General features: G+C 35.0%; 1 protein-coding gene across 11 annotated transcripts in view; it reads right to left on the reverse strand.

Annotated features, from left to right (window-relative positions):
• Window positions 1-25,441, reverse strand: part of Dh44-r1 (Diuretic hormone 44 receptor 1) — a 47,967-nt gene that overhangs the window by 4,495 nt on the left and 18,031 nt on the right. For 9 of the 11 annotated variants that reach the window (XM_071718660.1, XM_071718653.1, XM_071718656.1 and 6 more), the window contains 8 exons: window positions 7,380-7,566; window positions 6,552-6,645; window positions 4,600-4,693; window positions 4,145-4,225; window positions 3,949-4,037; window positions 2,788-2,907; window positions 1,872-2,057; window positions 1,158-1,312 (listed from right to left, as the gene is read on the reverse strand). In XM_071718660.1, coding sequence (XP_071574761.1) covers window positions 1,158-1,312; window positions 1,872-2,057; window positions 2,788-2,907; window positions 3,949-4,037; window positions 4,145-4,225; window positions 4,600-4,693; window positions 6,552-6,645; window positions 7,380-7,566 — 1,006 coding nt within the window. The remainder of the gene's footprint in view (window positions 1-1,157; window positions 1,313-1,871; window positions 2,058-2,787; window positions 2,908-3,948; window positions 4,038-4,144; window positions 4,226-4,599; window positions 4,694-6,551; window positions 6,646-7,379; window positions 7,567-25,441) is intronic. The other 2 variants (XM_071718661.1, XM_071718663.1) reach the window with 2 other exon arrangements.

Raw genomic sequence — 25,441 nt, forward strand, 5'->3', positions numbered from 1 at the left:
TATGTATACATATATACACTCGTTAAAAAAATTATCGCAACACTCAATTCATATCAAAATTTCGCATAATTTCAAATAAGCGTATCTCCGCGAAAAATTGTTTTTATTTTAAAGGGTAAAGTCTCTATACTTAACTACTTTAAGGAATTTTCGTTAGATTTTGATTTTATTCTCTCCCTTGTTTCGCCATCTCCTTAAAAATAAGGACGTGTTTTTTCTCAGAAAAATTGCATTATAGTTTGACGAATTCTACCGAGTGGAATAATTTTTTTTCGCAAATATTATTATAACTATCTTAACTTAAAATATGGACTTTTCCTTGTAAATTAAAAAAAAATTGAGATCCGTACGATTTTTTTTCCCGGCGTTGCAGCGTATCAAAGTTACCTATGCATTTTTGTTCAGTTATTGCCATAGTCTTAGCTTTTTACCCGAAGAGATTGCTGGTCGGATTTTGCCCATCGTGTGTGTGTGTGTGTGTGTGTGGGTTGGGGGGCGGAGGGATGTGGGTATGGTCGCACGTAAAAACTGCGTATTTCTGCCTTGTATTCGGACGATCTCTTTTAGACAATTAGAACATTCAGAACCTGCATCAATACGCATGAGCGTCTGCAAGAGATCAGCCGAAGATGAGGCGGAAATACGCAGTTTTAAGTGCGATTATATACCCACATCCTTCCTTTCAACACACATGTACGTACACACACGATGGACAAAATCCGACCAGCAACTTCCTCGTGGTGCTCATTCGGTAAAGCTAAGGCTGGGTGGTAACTGAACAAAAATGCATTGGTAACTTTGATATGCCGTAACTCCGCGAAAAAACACGTCCTTATTTTTGAAGAGATGGCGGGAGGGGGCGGGAGAGGATAAAATCAAAATCTAACGAAAGTTCTTTAAAGTAGAAACTTTATCCTTAAAAATAAAAAATTTCCAAAATACGACAATTTTTCGCGGAGATACGCTTATTTGAAATTATGCAAATGATATGAATTGAGTGTCGCGATAATTTTTTTGACGAATGTGTATATACACACACACACACACATACATATATATATATATATATATATATATATATATATAGATAGATAGATAGAGAGAGAGAGAGAGAGAGATATTTTTACATAAGGTACGCGCGCGCGTGAAACGAGTACCTTATGCTCTCCGTTCTCGAACGAGGGGACCAATTGTTATAATACCTCCGGCGGGTGCCAAGATTTCGCGTGGTGCTCCATCGTGCGAAATAATGCCTAACCGTATTCTGCACTTCGGTATTGAGAAAGCAATAAAACAACGCCACGAAGAATCCCTAAAACAAAAAAAGAAAAATTATATTTTATCTTTATCCTTGACCTTATCCTTATACTTATTCTCGCGAGGTTACTTTTCGCCCCGAAAAAGGAATCAGGAGTTGGGGGGATCGCTCTCCCTCATATCTAAAGCGAGCGAGTCTCGTCTCGAGCCTCATCCGCTGTCAATAGTCATATGCAAAGCAAAGCGATCAAACTCAAACCGTATGTCCTATTCTACTTCCCATTCGTCCTCATTCTAGGCACTATCATCGCGACAGTTTTTGGAAAATAATTAGCGAGTTTATCCCTCAAGTATTACGTACCCTTTCCCGTCGCTTCCGCCCTTTCCACCCTGGTTTGGTTTAATTTAAAGCAACGTTTGATTTAAAGCAACGAGTAATACCGCGAGGCTCGAACCAGAATAATTGGCATTGTTAAATAAGAAAATATATCCGATTGCGATTGGCTAAACTTGCCTAATATTGCTCAAATTCAGACGCGGCGTTCATTCAGACGTTTCTTTCATGTGTTCTTTTAATTCTCTTTTATGGTTCTTATTATATCTCTCTAGCCTACCTGCGAAGAAAGCAGAATCGCGCGCGCATAGGAGAATGCATTCGCGACTTGGCCTTCGGTGGGCCCAGCTATGACCAGCACGTACGTCACTCCTAGAAGTGGTATCAACACCAGGAGAGCTTTACTGGCTTTCCGATATTGCTGCGTCTCCACGTTGTTAGATGACCAGAGCTTCGTTATCAGCACCTGCAAGGCACGCGACGTTATATCTCAATTTAGAGCTTAGAGCTTAGGGCGCAAGGGCTTATAGGGCTTATAGGGCTTGGAATGACAATATCCTAGGACGTAATTCGAACAAATGTCTCTACTCTCGTACCTATTTCAAAAAAAACCTTTTTTATCACGCGACTAATTGATGAATGAATTATCCAGAAATTGTCTCATCACATGCCCAAGTACACGCCGCTTTACGTCGTGTTCTCGTAAGATACGACTATAGAAGTTTCAATGTGCGGGAGAAGCAATTTTGCATTGGACGGTCGTTTTATCGCGCTTCTCGGCACGGAATCACCGATTGCGTTAAATTGAAACATTATTCGTCGCGTATACCTATACGCCGTTTTATTTGCTCATTGTCAACAATATCTGCAGGATAGTTGTGTTATTTCGAATCAAGACCATATCCGCATCTCGACGGGTCAAGTAGAATCGACAGCTATATGCCATAATTAAGTACAATATCATTTAATTATCGATACTATATAGTTGACTAATTTCTCGGCACCCTCGATTTTTATGAGGCTTGACAATGAAATTGATCGCGAGACACCAATTTTTACCTGTAACGAAGTAAACGTTTATAAAACTGTTTTATAAGACCGCTAATAACTTTTCGAACGATAATAACATATTTTTCCCGAACGATAACAAAAACGATGAGTAGCATTACTGTCTAGCGATACGATGATGCACTCACCCGCATAATCATGAAAAGGAACACCATGTTCACCGCTATGACTATTATAGCTGACGCTTGATAAAACCAGTCGTACGGATGCGGTATCATCCAGGGACAGTGCCGCCAGAGCGCCACTTCCTGCCACAGCCAGTCGTGTTCATAATTAATGTACAGGGTCGCGCGATATCAACAAGTAAACTTTGTACTATAAACTAAAGGCAGGTCGATTCTCCGAGGTCGATTCTCTAGATATAGTGAGCATGACATCGTGAACGTCTTAACATTTACTGTTTTTTCACGAAATGCTTCCCGTGCTTTATTATCATGTCTGGATACATAAATACATTTGCAAATCTTCAATTCTGCATGCTACACCATACATCTTTGTAACTAATAAATTTCAAATTGTAAAATAAAATTGTAATTATTGGTAAAGTTTAGCTAAAGCTTGCTTGCAGAAGTAAAACGAGGAATGAGGCGCCTTTTGCAGTGTTCCATTTGCGCTGCTCCGTATTCATATCATTCAAATTCAGTTTCGGGAAGCCCCGATCGTTTTTAAGCTTACATTTACATTTTGACAACTGTATAGGGCGTATTATATATATATATATTTATATTATAGAGAGAGAGAGTCGACATTTCTTCGTAATGTTTATATTTACGTGAAAGTAGCGACGAATTTAACAAGCTTATTAGCTTTCAGTGAGACGACCTGTAAGATGTTCAATCGATCTTTCGATCCTCCAACATTAGGTGCAGTGGTTACGCGCGTGATCCAATGGAAGGTCTTTTCGCGAGCAGCGAGCCTGCGAGTGATAAAAAGTTAACGACTTGACGCGCATCGAGTATCCACCCGAGCCGAACGAAGCCGCGGGAGGTGCTCGATGATATATGTCGACGTATATATAAAACCACCCCGTGTTTTCTACGTGGATGTTATTCCTGCCTCTTCCCTGCCCGCGCGCAGGTCTCATCCTTGTCACGTACTTGGACACGCGGCGCGTTAATAGGCGAGCGTGACTGAAATTTCGATCGGTATTTTCGACACCGCGTCGCGCGCCGTCCGCGTCCGTCGTTATCACAGCTCATCGTTACGGCCGTCGCTATCGGGAAATGAAAGATTTCTCGCGCGGAAAGGTGGAAATTCGCTGTCAGAGACGTTCTCGTTTAAATTCATACCTGGTTAGCTTGATTCATGACGTGGCTCATGACTTTCTGATCCAGAGACTTGGCGATTCCCCACATGGCTATCACGAGCACCGGGACACCTGGATTTAGTTTTCTATTAGTTTGATTATTTATTTGTTTAATCGTCATTATTTTTTATGTCCCGTCGACTCGCGACGACTCCTATCTTTCCCGCTCGCTCACTCACCCCAGCCGATCACTAGGCAGAGCTTCAGCTTGATATTATCGCCAGTGAACGTTTTCACGACCAACAGATACAAATACAGACCTATAAACAGTACGAAATAGTACTTGATGTTAGTGATTTACGCGTAATCATATTTCTCGAGTATACACATATATTTCAAATCCTTCGCACTAGGCACGCGCGCGCGGTGGAGAGGGGAGGTACGTGTCTCTTAAATTAATTATTATCAATTTTTGTTATTTTTGAGATACGCAAGCGACGCTCTCTCCCTCTTGCGCGAACCTTGCGATCTTTCCTCCCGTAATTTAATTCTTCTCTCGTAATGTTGTCCAGTAGAGCAACGATCGTTGTCGCGCACTTTGTAATAAGAGATAGCTACACGTCACGTATATACAAAATACATACATGTATTATACGTATTATATGTCTGTCATATTTACAAAATTGTAACTCACCTTCGACGAACATCCAGAAAAAGTTTGTCAAGTGGAAGTAATGAAGAAGCGAGAAGAAAATCACGCAAGTTGGTATATCCGTTTGCATGGACACCTGGAAATATATCATAATATATAGAGATGGTATTAATAAGAGAACGCTCAGAGACAGGCGGATAGCTTTAATATTAATCTTATTAATTTACAAACACTATTCCGAGATTACGCGCGGATCCATTGTTTGCCAATTAATCTTTCAGAGTTTGTTAAGGAGATTTTATGATGTAGAAATAAAAGCGCATTACAAAATGCAATGCTTTTAACCACGTGCCGATCTGGGACGGTCATCAATCGATGATTTTCTTGGATCGGCGATATTCATCAGGGACACGCCCCAGGGACAGTCAATTGATCCGATAGGATGGGAAAGGTTTTTAACATTCCGTTCATCTCCCTTCGTTAGCCATAAATAAAGAGTAATGTGTCATTGCCACCTTCCCGTTCCCCCTCCCTCTCTTCCCTCTCTTCCCTTTCTTCCGCCACTCTTTAGTTTGACGTTGAAAAACTAAACTGATTCATGTAAAATATTCGTGTAGAACGGTGAAATATTACCGCGGAAACGTACCGCGTCCGTTACTGTTGGTCGTCGATAAATTAAGAAATCTTACTAATGAATCCGTTAGCGTTAGCCGCACACACACACACACACACACACACACACACACACATATTATATATATAATATAACCGCGCAAAGGAGAGGATCTTGTTGGAGTCAATTTCATATTATTTTATCACGTTCACTGCGACCAAGATTGCCTGCATCTGTGCGTTATATAATATTGTAAAAATAATAAACAGTTCTTTTTAAGTTATCAATGATCGAGACTCGCGCATAAATTTTCATATATTCATCTTTACGTTTCTTTTTTTTCTAATTCTCATTTATTCTCTCTCGCTCTTTATAATAAATTAAATTTAGCAGTCAAAGAACGATGGAATTAATGTGAATTCCAACGCGTGATGGATGGACCAGGAGCAGCGCTTCATTAAATTTAAAATAATTTCACGCGGCACGGTGTATAATACATTGAAATTATTAATAATAAAGATTCAAATTGGTGGAGAGAAGAAATTTGAAAATCCAAGTCGATATACATCATTGAACATTCGACGATTTGCAATTCAAGATTTGCAAAGGGCACTTGTTTAATTAATATACTTTGTTACAAATAAATAACACAGATTCGCAGTAGAAACATGATTTTAACAACAAAATGCAGTTAATAACGTATTAAAATATATATCCACAACGTTAACTGTTTTAACAGAAAGTTATCGAATGATATTTCAACATTGCATGCAAAATTTACGAGCGTTACATAAGAAATATATTATACAGCGGGTATTCTCAAAATTAGACTGACTGAACTTCGAGTAATTATTAAGGACAGTATAACAAGCATTTTTTTTCAATAAACCCATGTCCGCAAATGGACCGTTTTGACACTAAAGTGGTTTTTGAAACTCAAGTATTTACATCAGCAGTTGTTCAAAGTGTGGTGACCATTTACTTCCATACAGAGATTGCAACGTCGCGGTCGGTTTATGAATTCACAGACCCTGAAAATGATGTTGTACTCCAACTAGCTAGACATAAACAATTAATCTTTGATTCACTCTGGTGCCAAAATGAATCATTTGCGGATATGGGTTTATCGACAAAAATGCTTGTTATATATGTGTCCTTTAACTACCCGCAAAGCTTGTCGGTCTAATTTTGGGAATTACCCTACTGTATTGTATACATACATGTAAAATAAATAAATGTTATGTAAAAATAAAGAAATATTCCGAGGAAGAATATTTTTAAATATAATTTGCGTTAATACATGTATACGAAATGTATGCGGGGAAAAATTAAGAGTATGTACCGTATATAAATAAAAGTATGAGATTTACGTATACATTACCTGCATCACAGTAGTTAAAATCCACGTCAAATCAGCCAGGATATAAGTAAACATTAGATTCGTATGTATGCTGTTTCTGAGGCATCGTAACTCTCTACAGAAAAGAATATGAAGCAATTAAAGTCTTGAGAAACTCTGGAATATTTTCGTGACATAGAGTGGTATATAAAGGTAGAGAGGGTTAATTTAGCTTCTCGCCCACGTCGCTATCTTCAATAGATTAGTACGCGGTGCTGGGAGCGATCTCAATTAGGAAACAAACAGAAACAACCGGGCGGAATTCAACGCATAGAATTCAAAGCATCCGTATACCTATACTCCGTTTATATACCGTTTCGACCGTTCGCTTCGAGACGGCTCGCGTCGTGCAGTAGGTATACTGTGGAAACGACGGGAGCGCAGGAAGTTGAAAATCGAGAATAGAAGTGTAGGAATATCCGCCGATAGAGTATTTAACACTGTATAAAAATCCTGCGACTTTTGTCTTTCTCTTCTACAATTAATTAATAATTCTATCCCTCCTCCTCTTTCCTCCTCCTTCTCTCTCTCTCTCTCTCTCTCTCTCTCTCTCGTAACTTGCGTATAAACTATAACTTGTTCTCATTCAAAGTGTAGGTGACAAGTTTGTAAATATAGAAAACACATAGTAAAAAAATTGTAATATTGTAAAAGATTAACAATGAAAAGTAAGTTTTCCTTAAAATTGTGTCAAAAGGACGGGAAAAAGGCTGTGTTTGTTTTGCAGCATTCTATTTTCTTTGAGAAAGATAACGTTATACCTAAACGGGAAGAATTTCAGATTGCTCATCATCGAGATATTCGACTCACTTGTAATAGATAAATATGCAGACTGCCACTATTAGAGTGAACAAGGAGAGGCTGTAGCCGATGAAATATAGCGCAGTCGTGATTTCTACACCGGGCTCGATGGTCGGCAACCGCACGTCGCGGCACATGGAATAATTGGAGTATGTATCCCAGATCCCATTCGGCCAACACCAGCGACTGGCGTTTTCTGCAAGTGTAATAGATCGCAGTTAGCATGCCTCATACTGCTTCCGTTGCTACGTTGCAACCGTTGCTATGAGCGTTCTCTCGCGAAGGAAACTATTATAGTAGTCTTTAAGTTATTCCCTGATTGTGAGTAAGACGTACGTCTATTGTGCGTGAGGAGAACATCTATAATTGTGCGTGTACGTACATATACAATTGTAATGTATAGACCTACACACACATACGTGTATATTATACATGTAGAAATAAATGCATGTATTATATGTATCTATACAAAATCGATCGCCAAAAGAAGTACTTAAAGATCGAGTCGAAGTCAGATTAGACACGTTACACGTGTGGTTACACGTGGTATGCCTAATTAATAAAATGCAAAAACACACATCAATGTTAAATTTGAGAGTAAAATCGAGCAATCTCTGCACGCGAACGAATATTGGAAACTAATATTTTCTCTTCTCTCTGCGCGTGAAACGTTTGCGTAGCGATGTTTTTCAATGGATTCGACGCAACGCGCGTCGTCGTTATCCAAATACAAATATTCGGATACGTCATACGCGCTTGAGTGACCCGAGGGACGATTTCCACCATCCCCGGCAATTTTTTTACGATCTTGCAGCGGCATTGGATCGTGCATCGTCGCGTCACTTGCGTTGCATTATTCACAACCACAAGGAAAAACGCTAGATGAATCGATACGCGGAAAAAGAGGTCCGCCGTCCCTGAACCGATCGGATTGTGGACCGAGCAACAGAAGCGATTGAAGCGACTGAAGCGACAGTAGCAGCAGCATCAATGTATCGCTTGTTAATAGCTATAGCTTTCTTAATCTATCGGCGACGGTAAGTACTTGTGTTGACGTGTCGAATGCTTAAAAGGTTCATCAGACAAGTTGAAAAATTGACAAATTAATTACAAAAAAGCTTCATAAAGCAGCTACATATAATGTCTATATCGCAGAATAAAATTGTAATTAATATACATGGATAGATCTCTGAGCGATAGCGCACAGATGACACACAGTGATTCCTTTGTTATTTTCAACATACATATTAGATCGAGGGTGACTAATTTTTTTAATAAAAAAATCGTTTGTTAATAAAATTACTTTATTTCGCAATTAAATTCTTCTTCTCCTGAAAATGGAATGTTGCTCGTTAAGTTTAAGTCAGAGCAAAGTCTAAATCTAAATAATGCGAGGATTAAAAGGAGGATGTGTAAAAATTTCTGCCCAAAAAGATGTAAGTAATAGAGATACCTAGTATTTTTTTTTTTGTAGATTTTGACCCCTTGAATACGAAGAAGCTGTTGATAGTTTGTAGTGTATTGGGTGTACAGTGTGTACACCTTGAAAATCGAGCAAGAACTTGATGTATAGAAATTTGGTTAATGTATAAAGCTATCACAAAATGCATCTTTGTGAGTTTTAGGGGGTGGGGGAAGGAGGGGTGTTTTAAATGTATATAAAGGCAAGTGTAAACAACTGTGCGTGTATAGGGGGAGGGCGGGGACTCGGCTGGGTTACATAAAGTCGGATTAAAGGGACTACCATAAAAATACATCCATGCAGTGAGACAAATGACATATTTATATTTGCAGAGCGGGGATAAAGAGAGTTATACATCTATGTATTTGTAGGGGAGAAGATTGTATGTGTGTGGGCCTGGATGAGGGGAAGAGGTATAGGTATAGGTTTAATTAGGTCAGATTAGTAGAGCTCCTTCAGGCCTATATTTTAAATTTTTTAAGATATTGCTGCGCAATAGAAGAAAAGAATTGATACGTAGAAAAATATAGGCTAAACTCATGGAAAACAATATACAAAATATAAAAAAGTAAAAATATATAATGCAAAAAAATGTAATTAATATCTCGCCGCGTCTTCGTTCATGCGGTTCCGAGTTCAGCAGAGAACGATATTAAAAAGAGCAAAAGGCTAATGAAAAGTTAAATCAGCGTTTCTATTATGTAATAGGGTAATAAAATAACAGTTTATCTAATGAGAGATTAAATCGGTTTAGCCATTTTATTGAATAGTATAAAATGATTAATATATTAGTTTAAGTAATAAAAAATGAATCAAGTTCAGTCTTTTTGCTGTTCATTTGTGCAGCAGTATTGAAAGAGATTTAAAGTAAAGACGCTGAGGGAGCTCTACTAATCCGACCTAAATTAAACCTACCTACCTGCCCCCCCCTCATCCAGGCCCACACATACAACCTTCTCTCCTACAAATACATAGATATATAACTCTCTTTATCCCCGCTCTGCAAATATAAATATGTCATTTGTCTCACTGCATGGATGCATTTTTATGGTAGTTGCTTTAATCCGAATTTATGTAACCTACTCGAGTCCCCGCCCTCCTTCCACACACACACACACACACTCGAAACTCCCTTCCTTCCTCTGCCGCCCAAAACTCACAGGGATGCGTTTTGTGATAGCTCTATACATCAATTCCGAATTTCTATGCACCATGTTCTGGCTCGATTTTCAAGGTGTTCCCCAATACACCACAAACTTTTTTTAATAGCTTTTTCGTATGCAGGTGATCGAAATCTACGAAAGACATTATTTCTCTTACTTAGACCTTTTTGGACAGAAATCGGCCTTTTTTATAGACATCCTCCTTTGATAAAATTTAATTCCATTTAAAACGCGACTTGTCGCGATTGCGAGTTGACTGTGATCTATTCGTCGTTATTAATAGCAGGTTGGCGATGAACAACTTTTCGCCTTAAAATAATGATCGACTATTCGTTAACGACGCTTCGTTGCGGTAAGTTTGCGAAACTTGTTAGCGCGCTTCCATTTATCGCGTAAAGCTGCTCAAACAATAATGGGTGGCGCGAGAGTCATGGAACGCGTCATAAGATTTCGTAATTATTCTTGGAAATTAACGATATGCACTTTACTGGGAGTTCTTATAATGTAAACTATTAATTTGTGGCGAGAGAACTTTGTCATAGTTTTAATCAGTATAATATATAATACTAAATTCTCCACATGAGCGTGCGTGCGTGCGTGCGTGCGTGCGCACTATTGATATAAATATATATCTTTTAAAAGGTAAGGTTTTAAATAAATGCCATGCATGCAATAGAGATATAAAATATAGCATGTTTGCAATTATTTATTTTAATTGTAAGGATAATTATATATAAATTATATATAACAAATATATATAAAAATTATATACAAAATAAAATACCGGTAAATGAAACTCTCTCTCTCTCTCTCCTCTCTCTCTCTCTCTCTCTCTCTCTCTCTCTCTCTCTCTCTCTCTCTCTCTCTCTCGAACAGATATCTTTCTCCGAGATTAACCATGTTCTTCTCATCTAATTTAGAGTTTATTTCTTTCTTATAAAAATATTAAAGCGCAACTATTACAATGTTTGAAATTATAATAAAACAAGTTTATTTATTAGACACTTTTGAGTGGAGTTTGCTTTAACGAGATAGTATTTTAAAATTTCACAATTTTATTTGAAGTACCGAGTTAAAAAATTACTAATATTATATTTATTTTATTTTTTATATGTGTGTATAATATTACTTTAAACTGTACGAGTATACGCTTTATGAATTATAATTATAATATTATTATTATAATGTTAATAGGGATATTGTAACGTTAATTAGGACAGAATTTTCTTTAATTAAAAAAAAGAGAAACTCGTAAAAAAACAAGTACACTCTCTATTCATATATACTTACTATTTGTATATATATGTATGTATTTAGTGGAAATTTAAAAGAAAATATAGTTTATATTTTCGTATAATATCATGCGTATTGACAAATGAACCTTCGCGATATATGCGCGAAGATAAATAAACCTGACGTAATAATTAGACGTTGTACCGGGTAATGATCGCAATCACGCGCATGGTTAGCTCCCTAAGGATATAACTGCAACCGAGAAACTCTCTCTGTTGTGAGTAATAACTGTAATTGCTTTGCAGTAATTGAATACGTGCTTGTATATTTGGGCAAAATACAATGAAAATACTTGTACGTGTCGTCGAATCACGATACAATAATAATAATTATATATTTCAAGTTTAGAAAAAAGAAAGACTTATATATAATACATTCTTAATATGGAATCGCCCCGCCCCGCGACGCCATTAAACATCGTTATATTACTCGCATTTATTTGTTTAATAATAACATCTAACACGTGTGAACAAGTGTAAATAATAACTGTATGATATCTATGTAAATGTATTCGTGAGTAACAAAAATTTTAAACGAAATAAATTTTTAAACGTTTGTATCTCTAAATATTCACCAATAAAACAATAAAATTTATGCCTGTAATGTAGATAAAGATTACGAATGTAAGCGAATGTATAAGCGAATATTTCGCGAATATTTTTCGTCAACAATAAAATGCCTGCCGATATAAACACTCGAGGAGATTGTTATTTTTTAATGGCTTCTCCCTGGCTCGTACCCTTCTTAATTTCCCAGGAGCACGTGCGAACTTGCCAATCTACTCTTCATTTAATCGCCATCATTTATTCTAACGTTTCCATACGCACCGTCGTCGCTAAGATATACCTGTGAGAGATGCTTACCAGGTGTTGACACAATTCGATAATCAATAATGTGGCGCATGAATAAATCAGAGCAGATGCTCTTCGCAAACGCTTCGAAAAATATCGAGTATCCAACCAATCATGATATAACTAAATCACGCGAGAAAATTGCTCTATGCAAAAAGAAAAACAAATAAAACTGAAAAATGTGTGTGTGTGTGTGTGTGTGTGTGTGTGTGTGTGTGTGTGTGTGTGTGTAAATATTTCTCTTGGAAAAATAATTTTATTTATTATATTATTGGATTAATATTCGCAGAGATAGAACCACACACCTCTTTTCCAGAGGAATGGACTTGGATTACAAAATATTCTGCATATTGTTTTAAACTTGCAAGATTTCAAAATTATCGTGCAACAACTAACACAGTAATTACGAGAATAATGTGTGGAAAGCGCAACATTATAGTCATTTATTTAAATATCAGATTAAATGCTTTTGTCTTTTTCGGACAAATTTCATCGATAGAACAATTATCGATCAGGGTGATAATCGGACTTACGAATGAAATGTAATATAAGTGAGACTCCCGCATGGTTCTCCGCTAGATGTGTCATTAGCCAAGTCTGCGATTTAATTACAAGTTCATTAATAGCACGCGCGCGCTTACGCCACAGGTTAGTATCCGCTCGGCACTTCCTCGCTTCTCATGTTCGCCTCGCTAACAAATATCGACGCGTTCCTTTTAGACTACACGTCTGTGGTAATGTGACACTTTGACGACGTTGAAATTCGATTAAACGTCTGTCGCTCCGACTTTTAATTAGCGATCTGTTCCGCCTCTTCCGCGCCTTTTTCAACGCGCGCGCGTCCTCGGTTTTATTTTAACAATACTTGAAAATCTCTTAAAAATGGAGCCCCTTATACTTGGCGAGAGAGGATGTGACGAGAGTGATCAATAGTTTTTAAATTAAAAGCGGTTAAGAAAGACGTAGATGATATCATATTCTTCAAATAATTTCAAGTAAATTTCGCTTTCAGTTTGTCTATATACAGATATACATATGTATAATGTTAAGAATTGGAAAGCGGCGATTTAAGATGATCTTTCGTCACATTTTCTCGTCACACAAGTAAAGTCTACAAAGTAAATTGTAGTCCAAAAGAATCTATCGCATCTATCGTAATTTGCCTGGCCATCGATATCCTCACATCTCCTCTTCGAAGGATTTATAGCAATGCTTGCGAAGTAGGTAATAAACAAAGAGGCATGCAAAAAACAGTTTCCGCGAGAAAAACGAAATCAAACGAAAAACTTGAGAGTATAAGCCCAAAGAGTATATATAATGTGAGAAATCACATTTTTTTTTACAAATAAATAAATCATAAATTAATTTAAAATTTAAAAGTGAAGAAGTTGCAGAGCACGGTGTCTCTAATTTGTCTCTTCAATCGATCGAAGATCAGATTTCTTTAAAATTCTATCTTGTCAATGTTAAATTTATAGATGCAGCAATATTGCATTTTTATCGATCAAATAACCATGAAAAAAATTTCTTGTAATGTTTGCAAAAGGAATCATACACCTCGCTTTCTTTTTAATTCTCTCTCTCTACTTTAGGATAATTAATCAAAATGAATAAGCTTGTTGCGCTTTCGCATTAAATGATTCATCCATTACTGCAGGAAAATGCAATGCGACGGAAGCAGCTGCACGAATAATACTCCTCACATATGTACGTCCTCGCGCGTCACTTCTCCCGTCCTGTTTATTTGTCTTTCTCTTCCATCTCCCGACTCGAATGCGTGAAATGAATATTTGCGTCCGAGCTCTGTTGGCAGCACTTTACACGGACCATACCCTGGAGCACTCTGTCCTTTCTCTTTCTTTTTTCTTCCACCTCAGATGAGCGTGAGAGAGAAAGTAAGGAAGAGAGAACTATCCACTCCGCATTAATTGTAAGCGCCGTGTACGTGTTACTGTATAAATCCGCATCGTCGGTGTTTAAAAGTTTTCGCAAATAAATCTCATCAACCGCGAGAATTACATGTGCATTACACCGAGAATTACACGTGCACGCGTTTACGCATAGTGCTGCGCGAGGATAGCTATTATATAGATGAGTGATGCGAGAATCAAGTTTCTTTTCCAACAGTCTTTCTTCAACTTTCTCGAAATACCTTTCTAAATAAATATAAAATGAAAAGTATCTCATTGCAAATAATATTCTGATCTCATGAAAGTCCATTTCACGAGGTTTCTATCCCGATTGTAATAACGCATTGAAAACTGATGGATTTAATTGAATCACATTTCTCCGGGTTCATTTTCAAGTTCGACGTGCACGAATAGGGAAGACCGGGGGGATAGTGTTGATGGTACGCTTTTTTTATGTTCTTTTTTTTTATGTAAGTAATAAATGGAATACAAGCCGTAAAATAAATTTTTAATAGCTGCATGTTTATATATATACAACACAAAAATAATTTTTTTTTAACTAAATAGTCTAATTAATTTTGTTGCACCAATGAAAATTATAAGGCGACTATACATTTGTAACAACTAGCCCCATATGTGAGGTAAGTTTTGTTACAGTACTGGCGGGTTAAAAATATCTGCCGCTATTGCGCGGAGATTATGTGTGTTACATCGACGAAATTGGTCGAAATTATAAGTAAAAAGTAGGTAACAACCTTACACCCTGTCACAATCAGCCCCGACCTGCCATATATTTAGATATCTGGATTATTGCTTAAGCAAAAAAATGTTTTTAGACATTTTAACACAACTGGAAGTTATTAAGTTTAAAGTAGGGAAGACCGGGGTTGGTAGGCCATAGGGGCAGGTAGACTAACCGCGGCGTTAATTAACTTTACACACGAATGCGCGCCAAAATTTATTGTAGAAACAAGCATTCCTTTCCCTTCAATTGCGCTAAATGCGGCGCCACGGTCACACATGTTGTTACAAAATGGCAAGTGTTTATTGAAAAATTGACTACAAAAAACAATTTTTTTTCTCAGAGATTTTTTGTTTTCACACTTTATGTAGCTACGAAAAAATAAATGTCATAGCATTATTTTAGAGTTTGTTTGTTAGACAAGTGATTGGAATCAGTTTTGTTTAGATCCATAAATATTTAAAGATTAGGTAAAGGATTGAAATAAAAATGATCGTTCGGGGCAGGTTGATTAACTAGGTTAATTTACTTTCCTATATGAATGTAAAAATTGTTTATACAATCGGACGAAAACAATGATTGACTTAAGAACCATCTTTTTCTACATAATGTTTTTGTTTTTAATGTAGAGGAATTGTCAGAATTTGTTATTTTGTTTAAAAAAAAAGATTTTTATATAAATTATTATTAAAAATTATTATTGTTCTGAATTTAATTTTTAAAAAATGTCAAGTTTTTTTTATAATAATCCGGACATTTAATTTTCAATTACATTTTCTATTACATAATTTAATTTCTACCTATTTTACCAAAGATACCAGTCATTGGTATAACGAATAATAATTAGACTGACTTTTGTTTGTAAGGAAGGATGTAATATTTAAACTATTTAGAAAGATTTTATTTTAATTATAAACGTGAATTTATCTTTTATTTGTTAAAGAATTTGTTCAGTTTATTCATATATAATTCACATTTAATTTTAAAATATAACTTGAATCATCAAAAATAATTAAAAGTTTATAATAAAACAACTTTCCTATTCACACCGTACTTGTTTTGTTACCGCTGAGTTAAAGCTGCAAATATAACATTTTTTCGACTAATTACACACCTATAGTCAACCTGCCCCATACCGTTAGTCAACTAACCTGACCATGGAGTTGGTTGACCAGCGTAGAAGGTAATACGGAAAATATTAAATTATATTAATTATCATCAAATTAAGTTAACTTAAAAAATTTAATTTAATAGCCAAATATATGTCTTACCGCCTGTAAACGCAAAAATGATATTTCTTTTATGTATTTTATTAAAAATCAAAAACTTAAATACTGGCCTACCCAACCCCGGTCTCGCCTAAAGATTTTAAATAAATAGTTGAAATTATGATATAATGACCAGATTTATAAATATAACATTTAATATATACTGATTTATTTTACTTGTTTATTTTACTTGTTTATAATTTTATTTTACTGTTATATAATGTTATATAATGTTATATAAATATAACATTTAATATATAATGATTTATTATTATGTAAAAATACGCTACTCAGCTTGAAATAACTAATTAAAATATTATCTCAATGTTTTTGTGGAAATACTATATTTTTTATGCAGTATTATCTTTTGTCACTTTTATAATAGTTCCCAACTCTCTTGCCCTATGTACCAACTAGCCCCGGTCTCCCCTACTTACGCGTCGACATAAACATCGTTATCGGAACGTGCGCTCGTGGAGCGACCAAGTTCCCCGATCTCCACATTGATACTTAACTAACTATCGATAATAGAGTTACATCTGATAATAACGCATCGATTTTCACTGCCACGCCACTCTCGGCATTCACAAATGTTCGCAAATGTCGCAGAAATTTATGCCCCGCGCACATTCTCCTATACTGAACACCGCGGGGTAACATTATTACACCGTAGTCTCAATATTCCCCCTAGGCAAGCACGAACAATTTTGCGAGCGATGGGTATTATAATAAATAAGGAGAGAGAAAGAAAGAAAGAGAGAACTATCCACTCCGCATTAACTGTAAGCGCCATGTACGTGTTACCGCATAAATCCGCATCGTCGGTGTTTAAAAGTTTTCGCAAATAAATCTCATCAAGCGCCGAGAATTACACATGCACACGCAGCACACGTTTACGCATTAGTGCTGCGCGAGGATAGCTATTAGATAAGTGATGCGAGAAATGAGTTTCTTTTCCAACAAATTAAAATTTAATTTGCAAATAAGATATGAATCTTTTTACTTAAAGAGGAGACTTGTTTCACAAATAAATATTGTATTTAAATAAAAATTGTTGTTGATATAAAATGAAATAAAATGTATTTATGTTTCCAGAGAGAGGGGAAGAGAGAGGGAGGGGGAAGGGAAGAGAAGGGTGGTAGAAAGGGAAAAAGGGTGGGAGGGAGGGTGGGGGGGGGGAGAAAGAAAGAGAGAGAGAGAGAGAGAGAGAGAGAGAGAGAGAGAGAGAGAGAGAGAGAGAGAGAGAGAACTCTAGACTAGTCAGAGGTCTTTTTAGCTTTTATTATCATTCTTAATTCGTCTTCTATTTTTATGTCCTCTTATATGAATATGCATTATATTAATATAATCGTATATAAATTTATGTTTATCATTGTTCTCCAAAGTGAACAGTATTCATTCCCACCTATTTGTAAATTGTACAAAATATTGCTGTCGATCTTGTAGTAAAAATAACCGGCAAAATAACTATCTCGTGTTTGACGGCTTTTTCACTGATTGAATAATAAATATTCATAAACGATACGTTGCATTAATTACCACGCCCATTGTATGCCGCTGCCGCAATCGGTCGATGCAGCTTGTCGGCCATGCGATCGTAAATATCATATATCTGCCTCAAAGCGATCAATCCTCAAAAGAAAAACTGCAATAAACAGTCGAACTAAGTTGTAAATGCAACTTATAGTCGCAAAAAGGAATTGACAATATGCTTAGAAATAGGCATCAATCCTACCTATCTTTTGTAAATTGTCGTATCTTCTACACAATCTACACCAAGTAAATACTAAGTTTAATTTAAATTAGTTTTGTGACAAATGAATATATATATATATATATATATATATATATTCATTTATATAAATATGAATATATATATATATATATATATTCATATTTATATATATACACACACAATAGTATACTAATTAATAATAACAATTAGTAATAGTAGTAGTGTATTAGTAACAGTAATAGCAATATTAATAACGAAAATAGATCGCGTATAAAATTGACAGCCAACAAAAAATAGATATTACAGATGCAAAGAAGTATAATTACAAAAGCTCTCTGCATGCAAATAATCAAGTGTTAAAAATTGGAGTTTCTACTCATTATTTTTATTTATGGAAGTTTTTTAATCGATCCCCGTAGGGTTACAATTCTCATCCATCACTACCATTCTCCTCTCACTCCAACCCTTTGGACCAACGGCTTAACGTCTCTTTCCGAAAGACGGAGCCCAGTTTGCTCCGCACAAGAGCCTTTCTCGCGCTCGGAGGGCGCAGCTTTCGGAAAATAAATTCCATGTTTACGTGGACTCAAGTGGACTCGAGAATCTGGTTTCTCAGATTACGAGTCTGGCGCTCTACCACTAGACCACACTGCCGCCCCAATTTCTACTCATTATTTATTGAAGTAGATTTTTTCTCCAAATAAAAGCAATAAAAAACAATAAATAAATAAAATAACCGATAAAACAAACAGTAAAACAAAGAAAAAAAACGGAAAGTTTAACCATACGAGACAGTTTTTACTTTTTTGCAAGTTATTACACACACACAGTCTTATCAAAGATTCTTGTTTTTGATGTCACCACCTTTAAACGTAAGTGTTACAAAGGCGTGTTCTCAGGCATTCTCTTTTGTCAATTCAAGCATGAACGTAACATGCATTTAATATCGCCAGCTTTATATACAGAGGCATTCAGATAATATTCTGCAAATATCAGTATATAAAAAGGCAAATAAAAGCACGTAAATAGGGGTAAATGTTTTACTCTGTGTCGATTTGTTAAAATTACGAATTATTAGAATTACTCGTCCTTGAATTCAAACGTTATATCTGTTGCTTATAATAAATTTTCAAGTAAAAAAATAAAAGTTCAAGTAAAAGCGTCAACTTTTACTTCAAAAAAGTTCTCGTAGAATTTGCATCTATTCATTTTTTGTGAAAACAAGATTTTAATGACTTTATTTCTCGGAGAAGAGCGTATCTATTATTTTATTCATTTAGAAATTGGCATTTGCATCTCTATCTTGCACTTCATTTTAGATATTCTCTATATATGACGGACTTTGTCTCCATAATTATTAAGTAGTAATTAAAGTATAATGTTGTTTACGAGATCTTATTAATGATACACGTCAGTATGTTCGCGCGCGCGCGTGAGTACGTGCGATGTACAACATCTGTGTGATATATAACGGTTTATATATACATATACATATGTGTAACACATTTGTCAATTATGACGAAGTTATTGTCATGGCATTTTTATTCAATAATATTATTATTTTTCATTCCAAGTTGATCAAATAGATCAATATCAAATTCATTAAATTAATTTATAAAAGTTTGATACAAATATATTAAATAACAAATGTTTGCATAATTTATATGTTTAATTACTGTAACATTAATCTTTTATGCTTTAAAAGCAGAATTAATTCTTGTAATAATTACCAACTAAATTTTACACGTAAATATTTGAACCTTTATCTAAATATAAGCTGTAAGATTTTGATTGCTGTCTACATTCGTCAACGAAAGTAATATTTCATCGATTCTATATTTTAGAGATCTTAGATACAATATGTTAATCAGTGACGTAGCTACAGTTGATGGTCGATTCTGTTTTAACTCATTAGGCGTCAATCTAATTGAAGACATTATTTCTTCGTATGAGACATTTCGAAAATTATCTCCTTAAATTTTCAAAATCTTTTTAAACACGTAATAAAATATGTTATTCTGTTATACGTCAGGGATCTTATCGTTTGTTCCAATTTCGATTGGAAATCGGTCCTATAATATAAGAAACGCGTTAACGCGCAATTATATTCTAATTGTAAATATCACTCAGCCTCAGTTTAATGATTTATGGTTAATTAGCGTGTACACATTTTCTCCCATCCTGGATACTTTTCATTCGCACATAAACGCACGGAAGATTTCGAAGAGAATTAAGATAGGGAGTAGGGAGTTTACTTGAAACTTTTTACGATTCCGCGAAACTTTTATCTTCAAATTCGGACGTGTCCGTGCTCGTTTCGAAAACGCCATCGGTGATCTGCATGAGCAACATGTAGAACTTTTCATCGAATAAGGAGAAATGATGCACGAGAGAGAGAGAGATTCGAGTTTTTCTCATTATATGATGCCTGCTGATGGATCTTTGGCGCTTCTTCCTCCAAACGATCGTTTAGAATTTAGAGAGCCAGAGATCAGAAAGAACGAAAAATCTCGCGATAATCGTCTCTCTAGCATAGTTTTCTTTTCTTAAACTATCGTCAAGATTGCAACTGTATAAGTAAGTGCCATCGTGTGACAAAATTCTAGTAATTACGAATCAATAAAAGATTGATACTACGAGCCAGTCTTTCATCTTTAAAATTCATACATCTATAATATATGTATATTATAGATGTACTCAAAACAAAAATGATTATTTTATCAAATTTATTCTTTTATTCCAATAAATAATTTGTCGTTTCAACATTGTCAGTAGATTTTATTTCCTAGCTCGCTTGCAGTGATTCTATGGCAATATATTTCTTCATAATTTTCTCTGATTCAATCACATTGATGGATAAACGTTCACATCTTGCCGAAGATGGGATTCAAGTTGGATTAAAATTTTATTATTGACCTCTCTCTCTCTCTCTCTCTCTCTCTCTCTCTCTCTCTCTCTCTCTCTCTCTATATATATATATATATATATATATATATATATTATATATATATATTTTTTTTATTATTTGATTGATCTATCGAGCTTTTCAGTATAGAATATGACATATCGTGTTTAAGTCACGTATTTCACGAGTTTATTCGTATTCCGAACTCTATTTTCTAATGTTTCGACCCGAGAGAGCAACATCGTGGCACTGGAAACTTCAAACTTATATTCTCGAAAATGGACCATACTCTTGGGAACTATGTAGGTATAACGAGAAACATTTTTTCCCTCGGAACAGTTTAATGCGTTAATTAAAATAAGCACGCAGAGCTATTTTCCATTTTGCGCTCAGCTTGCACAAATCGTTATATGGCGAGGTCTTAAATGAAGGCAAAATGAATTAACGTTAGTGAAAGGACGAGTTTATGAAAAAAACTTGATTGATATCCGTACTGTACTAAAAACACTGCGAAACTTAATTTTATCCATTTTCATCGCAAGTGTGTCGATGCACTATTACAGAAATCAGAATCATTTCGCGACAACATAACGACGACATAATTGAGAGATGAATAAAGGTGAGTGTAAAAAAAAATGTTGTACCAGATATATATATACATATATATCTCACCTTTATTTATACATATATATATATATATATATATATATATATATATATAAACCTACACTTTCATTCATTCACAGTTAATAATCAATATTCGGTTAAAGAGAATCTTGGAGGTAACAGTCAAAATTCCTAATGATATATATATATATGTTGTGACGTTGTCTGCTTAACCTTACTTTAATTAACTTTTATTTTTATTTCAAGAATTTATAATTGTGTGGTTTACATATTTATAACCTAGTTAAAGAATATAGGCTTTTAAGAAACTATAATAAAAGAGAATAATAATCGTACAATTGATAAATGTAACATTTAAATGTTATTTCTATATTTACATGCTATTAAAAAAGATTTTTATTTTTATTTTTAGATTGGGTAAATTTCGTACCATGCATCGAGGAAAAAATAATTTAACGGCGAAACGTTAATAACACAATGCGTTTCTCGGTAAACACTAAACGTGTGACATTTTGAAACGCCTCTGTACTTGATTTTTTTTTATAATTAAACTATAATTATATAAACTATATGACGATGAAAGGAAGAAAAGTTCAAAGTAAATATTATAGAGATAAACATTCGCAAGTCTTTCAACAAACATGGCCATTTATGTATTTGCTAATACATATACTTGATTTTGCATATACGTGTGTTGCATTTGTATGTTAAACATGACATCGCATGCAGGATGTGACAATTAATTACCACGTTGTCGAAATTGATTAATTGGGAAACACGACCAACTAATTAACGGGAAGGAGAAAGGAAGAGGAGGAAAGTACGAGCTTAAATGAATTATTCTGAATCAATGCATTTTCCAAAGCTGGCAAATAAGGTAAATGTATACCAATGCCTGGACACAGTCTGGACATGTATACCTATATGTCTGAACATTTTTATCATTTTAGTCCTTAATCAAGTTGAAAGTTGAAACGCGAATTAAAATCAAAGAATCAAAGATAAGAATATTTTTCTTGTATTATATTTTTATCTCTGATTTTAATTCGCGTTATACTTGATTAAAAACTAAAATGATAAAGGTGTCCAAACATATAGGTCTCAAGTGTCTCGGCATTGGTACATTTACCTTACAGACTTTTCTTTTTACAAAAGCGTAACGATGGCGATTACAAGATCATGGAGAAGAATGATAATAGCGATGCCGATTATTGATGATTTTTGAACAATTCGCATATTATTAATCTACGAGAAAATACTATGCCGACCGAATAATTCCAGTAATCGTTATAAAAAGTAAATAATTTTATTTATATCCGTATTTTATTCCTTTCGTTGAAAGATGTAATATTATACGACAAATATAATATTACGACAATTTATTTGGCAGTCATTACAAGATTAGTATCAAAAGTAATTAATTATTAATATTTGTATCGTTGGACAATTGTATAATACAGAGAGGAAAAATAAACCTCTCGCGCGCGTTTCACAATGTTAACCGCATTGTGAAAAATATAATATCTCCGAATAAATGTTTCCGAACTTTTTCACGCGCATGTGATTCGATTTCTGGTGCAAATTGCCTGACAGAAGCAAAAGGCCACGTCAGCGGATAGACATCGTAAAGGACGCGTTACGGGCCTATATGTGTATAATACCGATGCTCGAATCGAACCATCCGTGAACGAATGCTCCTCTGTGACCATTTATATTGAGTTCCGATGTAAAATGAAAAAACATCCTCAATCGTTCTCTCATGCCTTTTCAAGCCTTATTATATAATAATAACAATATATGATAGAGAGAGAGAGAGAGAGAGAGAGAGAGAGAGAGAGAGAGAGAGAGAAGGATATACAGTCTCGTTCTCACGAATGATTTCGTAAACCGCGAGAAAGCGCCGTGTTTTAATTAATTTAACTCGAAGCAGAGGTTTGAGTGCCTCTTTCTATATCGGCATCAGAGAGGGGGAGAGAGGGGGGAGAGAGAGAGAGAGACCTTTAAAACAACCTCCGGCGGTTCTCACAATCAGTTGCTCTTTTCGACCGACCACGAGCGACGGCAGTGCAGTAGAGACCAACCCTTTTGCGATCCACATATAAATCAATTATTAAATTACATTTCTGACAATCCACCAGAATCATAAAGTGACATACGTTTAATCTTTTATTTTACACGAATATTTTCACATTCGTGTGTGTAGTTGGTCGAAAACTAACATATAAATTCTTTTGTTTCTTCTAACAAAAAAAAGAGTTTTTTTCTTATTATTAAGAAAATAATTGAAATGTTAACTCTCAACTCGGAATCAAATCAACACGCTTAGATATTGCCCGACAAAAACGTGTTTTAAATAAAATAATGTTTAATATCATGCAAGTATCTAGTTGTGTACCGTGTCGTAAGGATTATATACCGTACATGAATATTATAGTTAAATATCGATCATCAGGGTTAAAAAATCAATCAGAAGTTACGCGATATTAAATCATTCGAAAAGAAAAGTTTCGATTGATCAATCGAAAAGAAAGATTTCTCAGACGGCAATGACGACATGCCGAAATCTAGATATGCGACGCATTCGAGCTGAGAAGGTACGTAATTTTAGACGCGAAGGTACAAAATGATAATAAATATTCGCAGATTCAAATGATAATAGATATTAGAAGGTACATATCAAAGGAAAACGCATAAAACAATATTACCGTTGTCGAGTGGCATCTCGCGCGAATTACGTCACGAGAATCGACACAAACTACTTCTTCTTCTTCTTCTCTCTCTCTCTCTCTCTCTCTCTCTCTCTCTCTCTCTCTCTCTCTCTCTCTCTCTCTCTCTCGCTCGCTCGTTTGACTTTGTCACGACGAAAATTGAGAGTTACGGATTTTTGAGTCATCAGAGTTACATTCCATACGTTTTCGTTCCGAATTTTCCCAGCGTGAATTTTCCATTTCTAGTCGTGGTCGCATCAAATCGATTTTCGATTGACCGCGATCGCTCGCGACAAAATGTAAACACGTTCAATAAGTATACGGTACATAATTTACGATCGTCGATCGTAAAATTTTTCAATCCGTATATTCCCAATTTTAGTAAAAAAAAAAAGTAACGTATTCTTTGCACAAATACAGGTTTCCAATTCGTGCTTTCAAACTTAATACGCTCGGACATACAACGAAATATATGAATTATTTAAATTATGAATATTATTTATAATATAAATATTATTCAAATTAAGGGGATTAAAGGGATTAAAAAAAGACAGTCATATAATTGTAAATCGTAATCGTTTGAGATTACAGGATGATCCCATACTATGTGAATGTAAATTGCAAATTACTCAAATAAAATGCAAAAGACTCGTGCGTATAATTTTGCGTAACGTTCGTATGATTTACGTATAAATTGTCATATAATTATAAACTGTGCATGAATATAAATTATATATTTATTACAATCTGAATAAATTGTTAAAAAAGATTCGCTCTCACAACAAAATGATCAAAAATAGAGGGATTGTACCTAATATACCCCCTAGTGTACCCTATTTTTAAAAACCAAAATTTTGACTGAAAACTCCTATAAGAATATAACTAAATCATTTTATTCTAGGATTATCGTAATATGATCTCCATGGCATAAATGTGTTGAAAATTTACTTTGACTATCTTTTCTAAAAAAGAAAACAAAAAAAGTAGCATTTGACAACATAACAAAGGTATTCCTAGTATCGCACCCTTACATATTTGTATTAAAAATACAATTATGACATACAATATATGCTGGAAATAGAAACAACTCAAAATAGGGTTGGTAAAGATATCCGCTTTTAACGATTAAGAAAGCCCATGGGGTTTCACGGACTATTAATGCGGTCAGCATCCCGCCTGGCCGATTTACTCTCGGAAAAGGATCTTGTTACTCATTGGACGGGAGACTGAGGGCGATCGTCAGAGGTATTAGAGATAGACCAGTTAGGAAAAATGGGTGGTATAATGAACATTCCTAGAGGGCAGAATTAGGAATACTACAAGGAAGAAACATAACCGATTAAAGCATCACAATAATGGAAATTAGCAACAAATATCTCTAATCTATTTAGGAATAAAATTAGACAC

This window comes from Temnothorax nylanderi, unplaced genomic scaffold, assembly GCF_030848795.1.
Source record: "Temnothorax nylanderi isolate EJ_2023f unplaced genomic scaffold, tnyl_v1.0 TNYL_tig0265_pilon, whole genome shotgun sequence".
Lineage (NCBI taxonomy): Eukaryota > Metazoa > Arthropoda > Insecta > Hymenoptera > Formicidae > Temnothorax > Temnothorax nylanderi.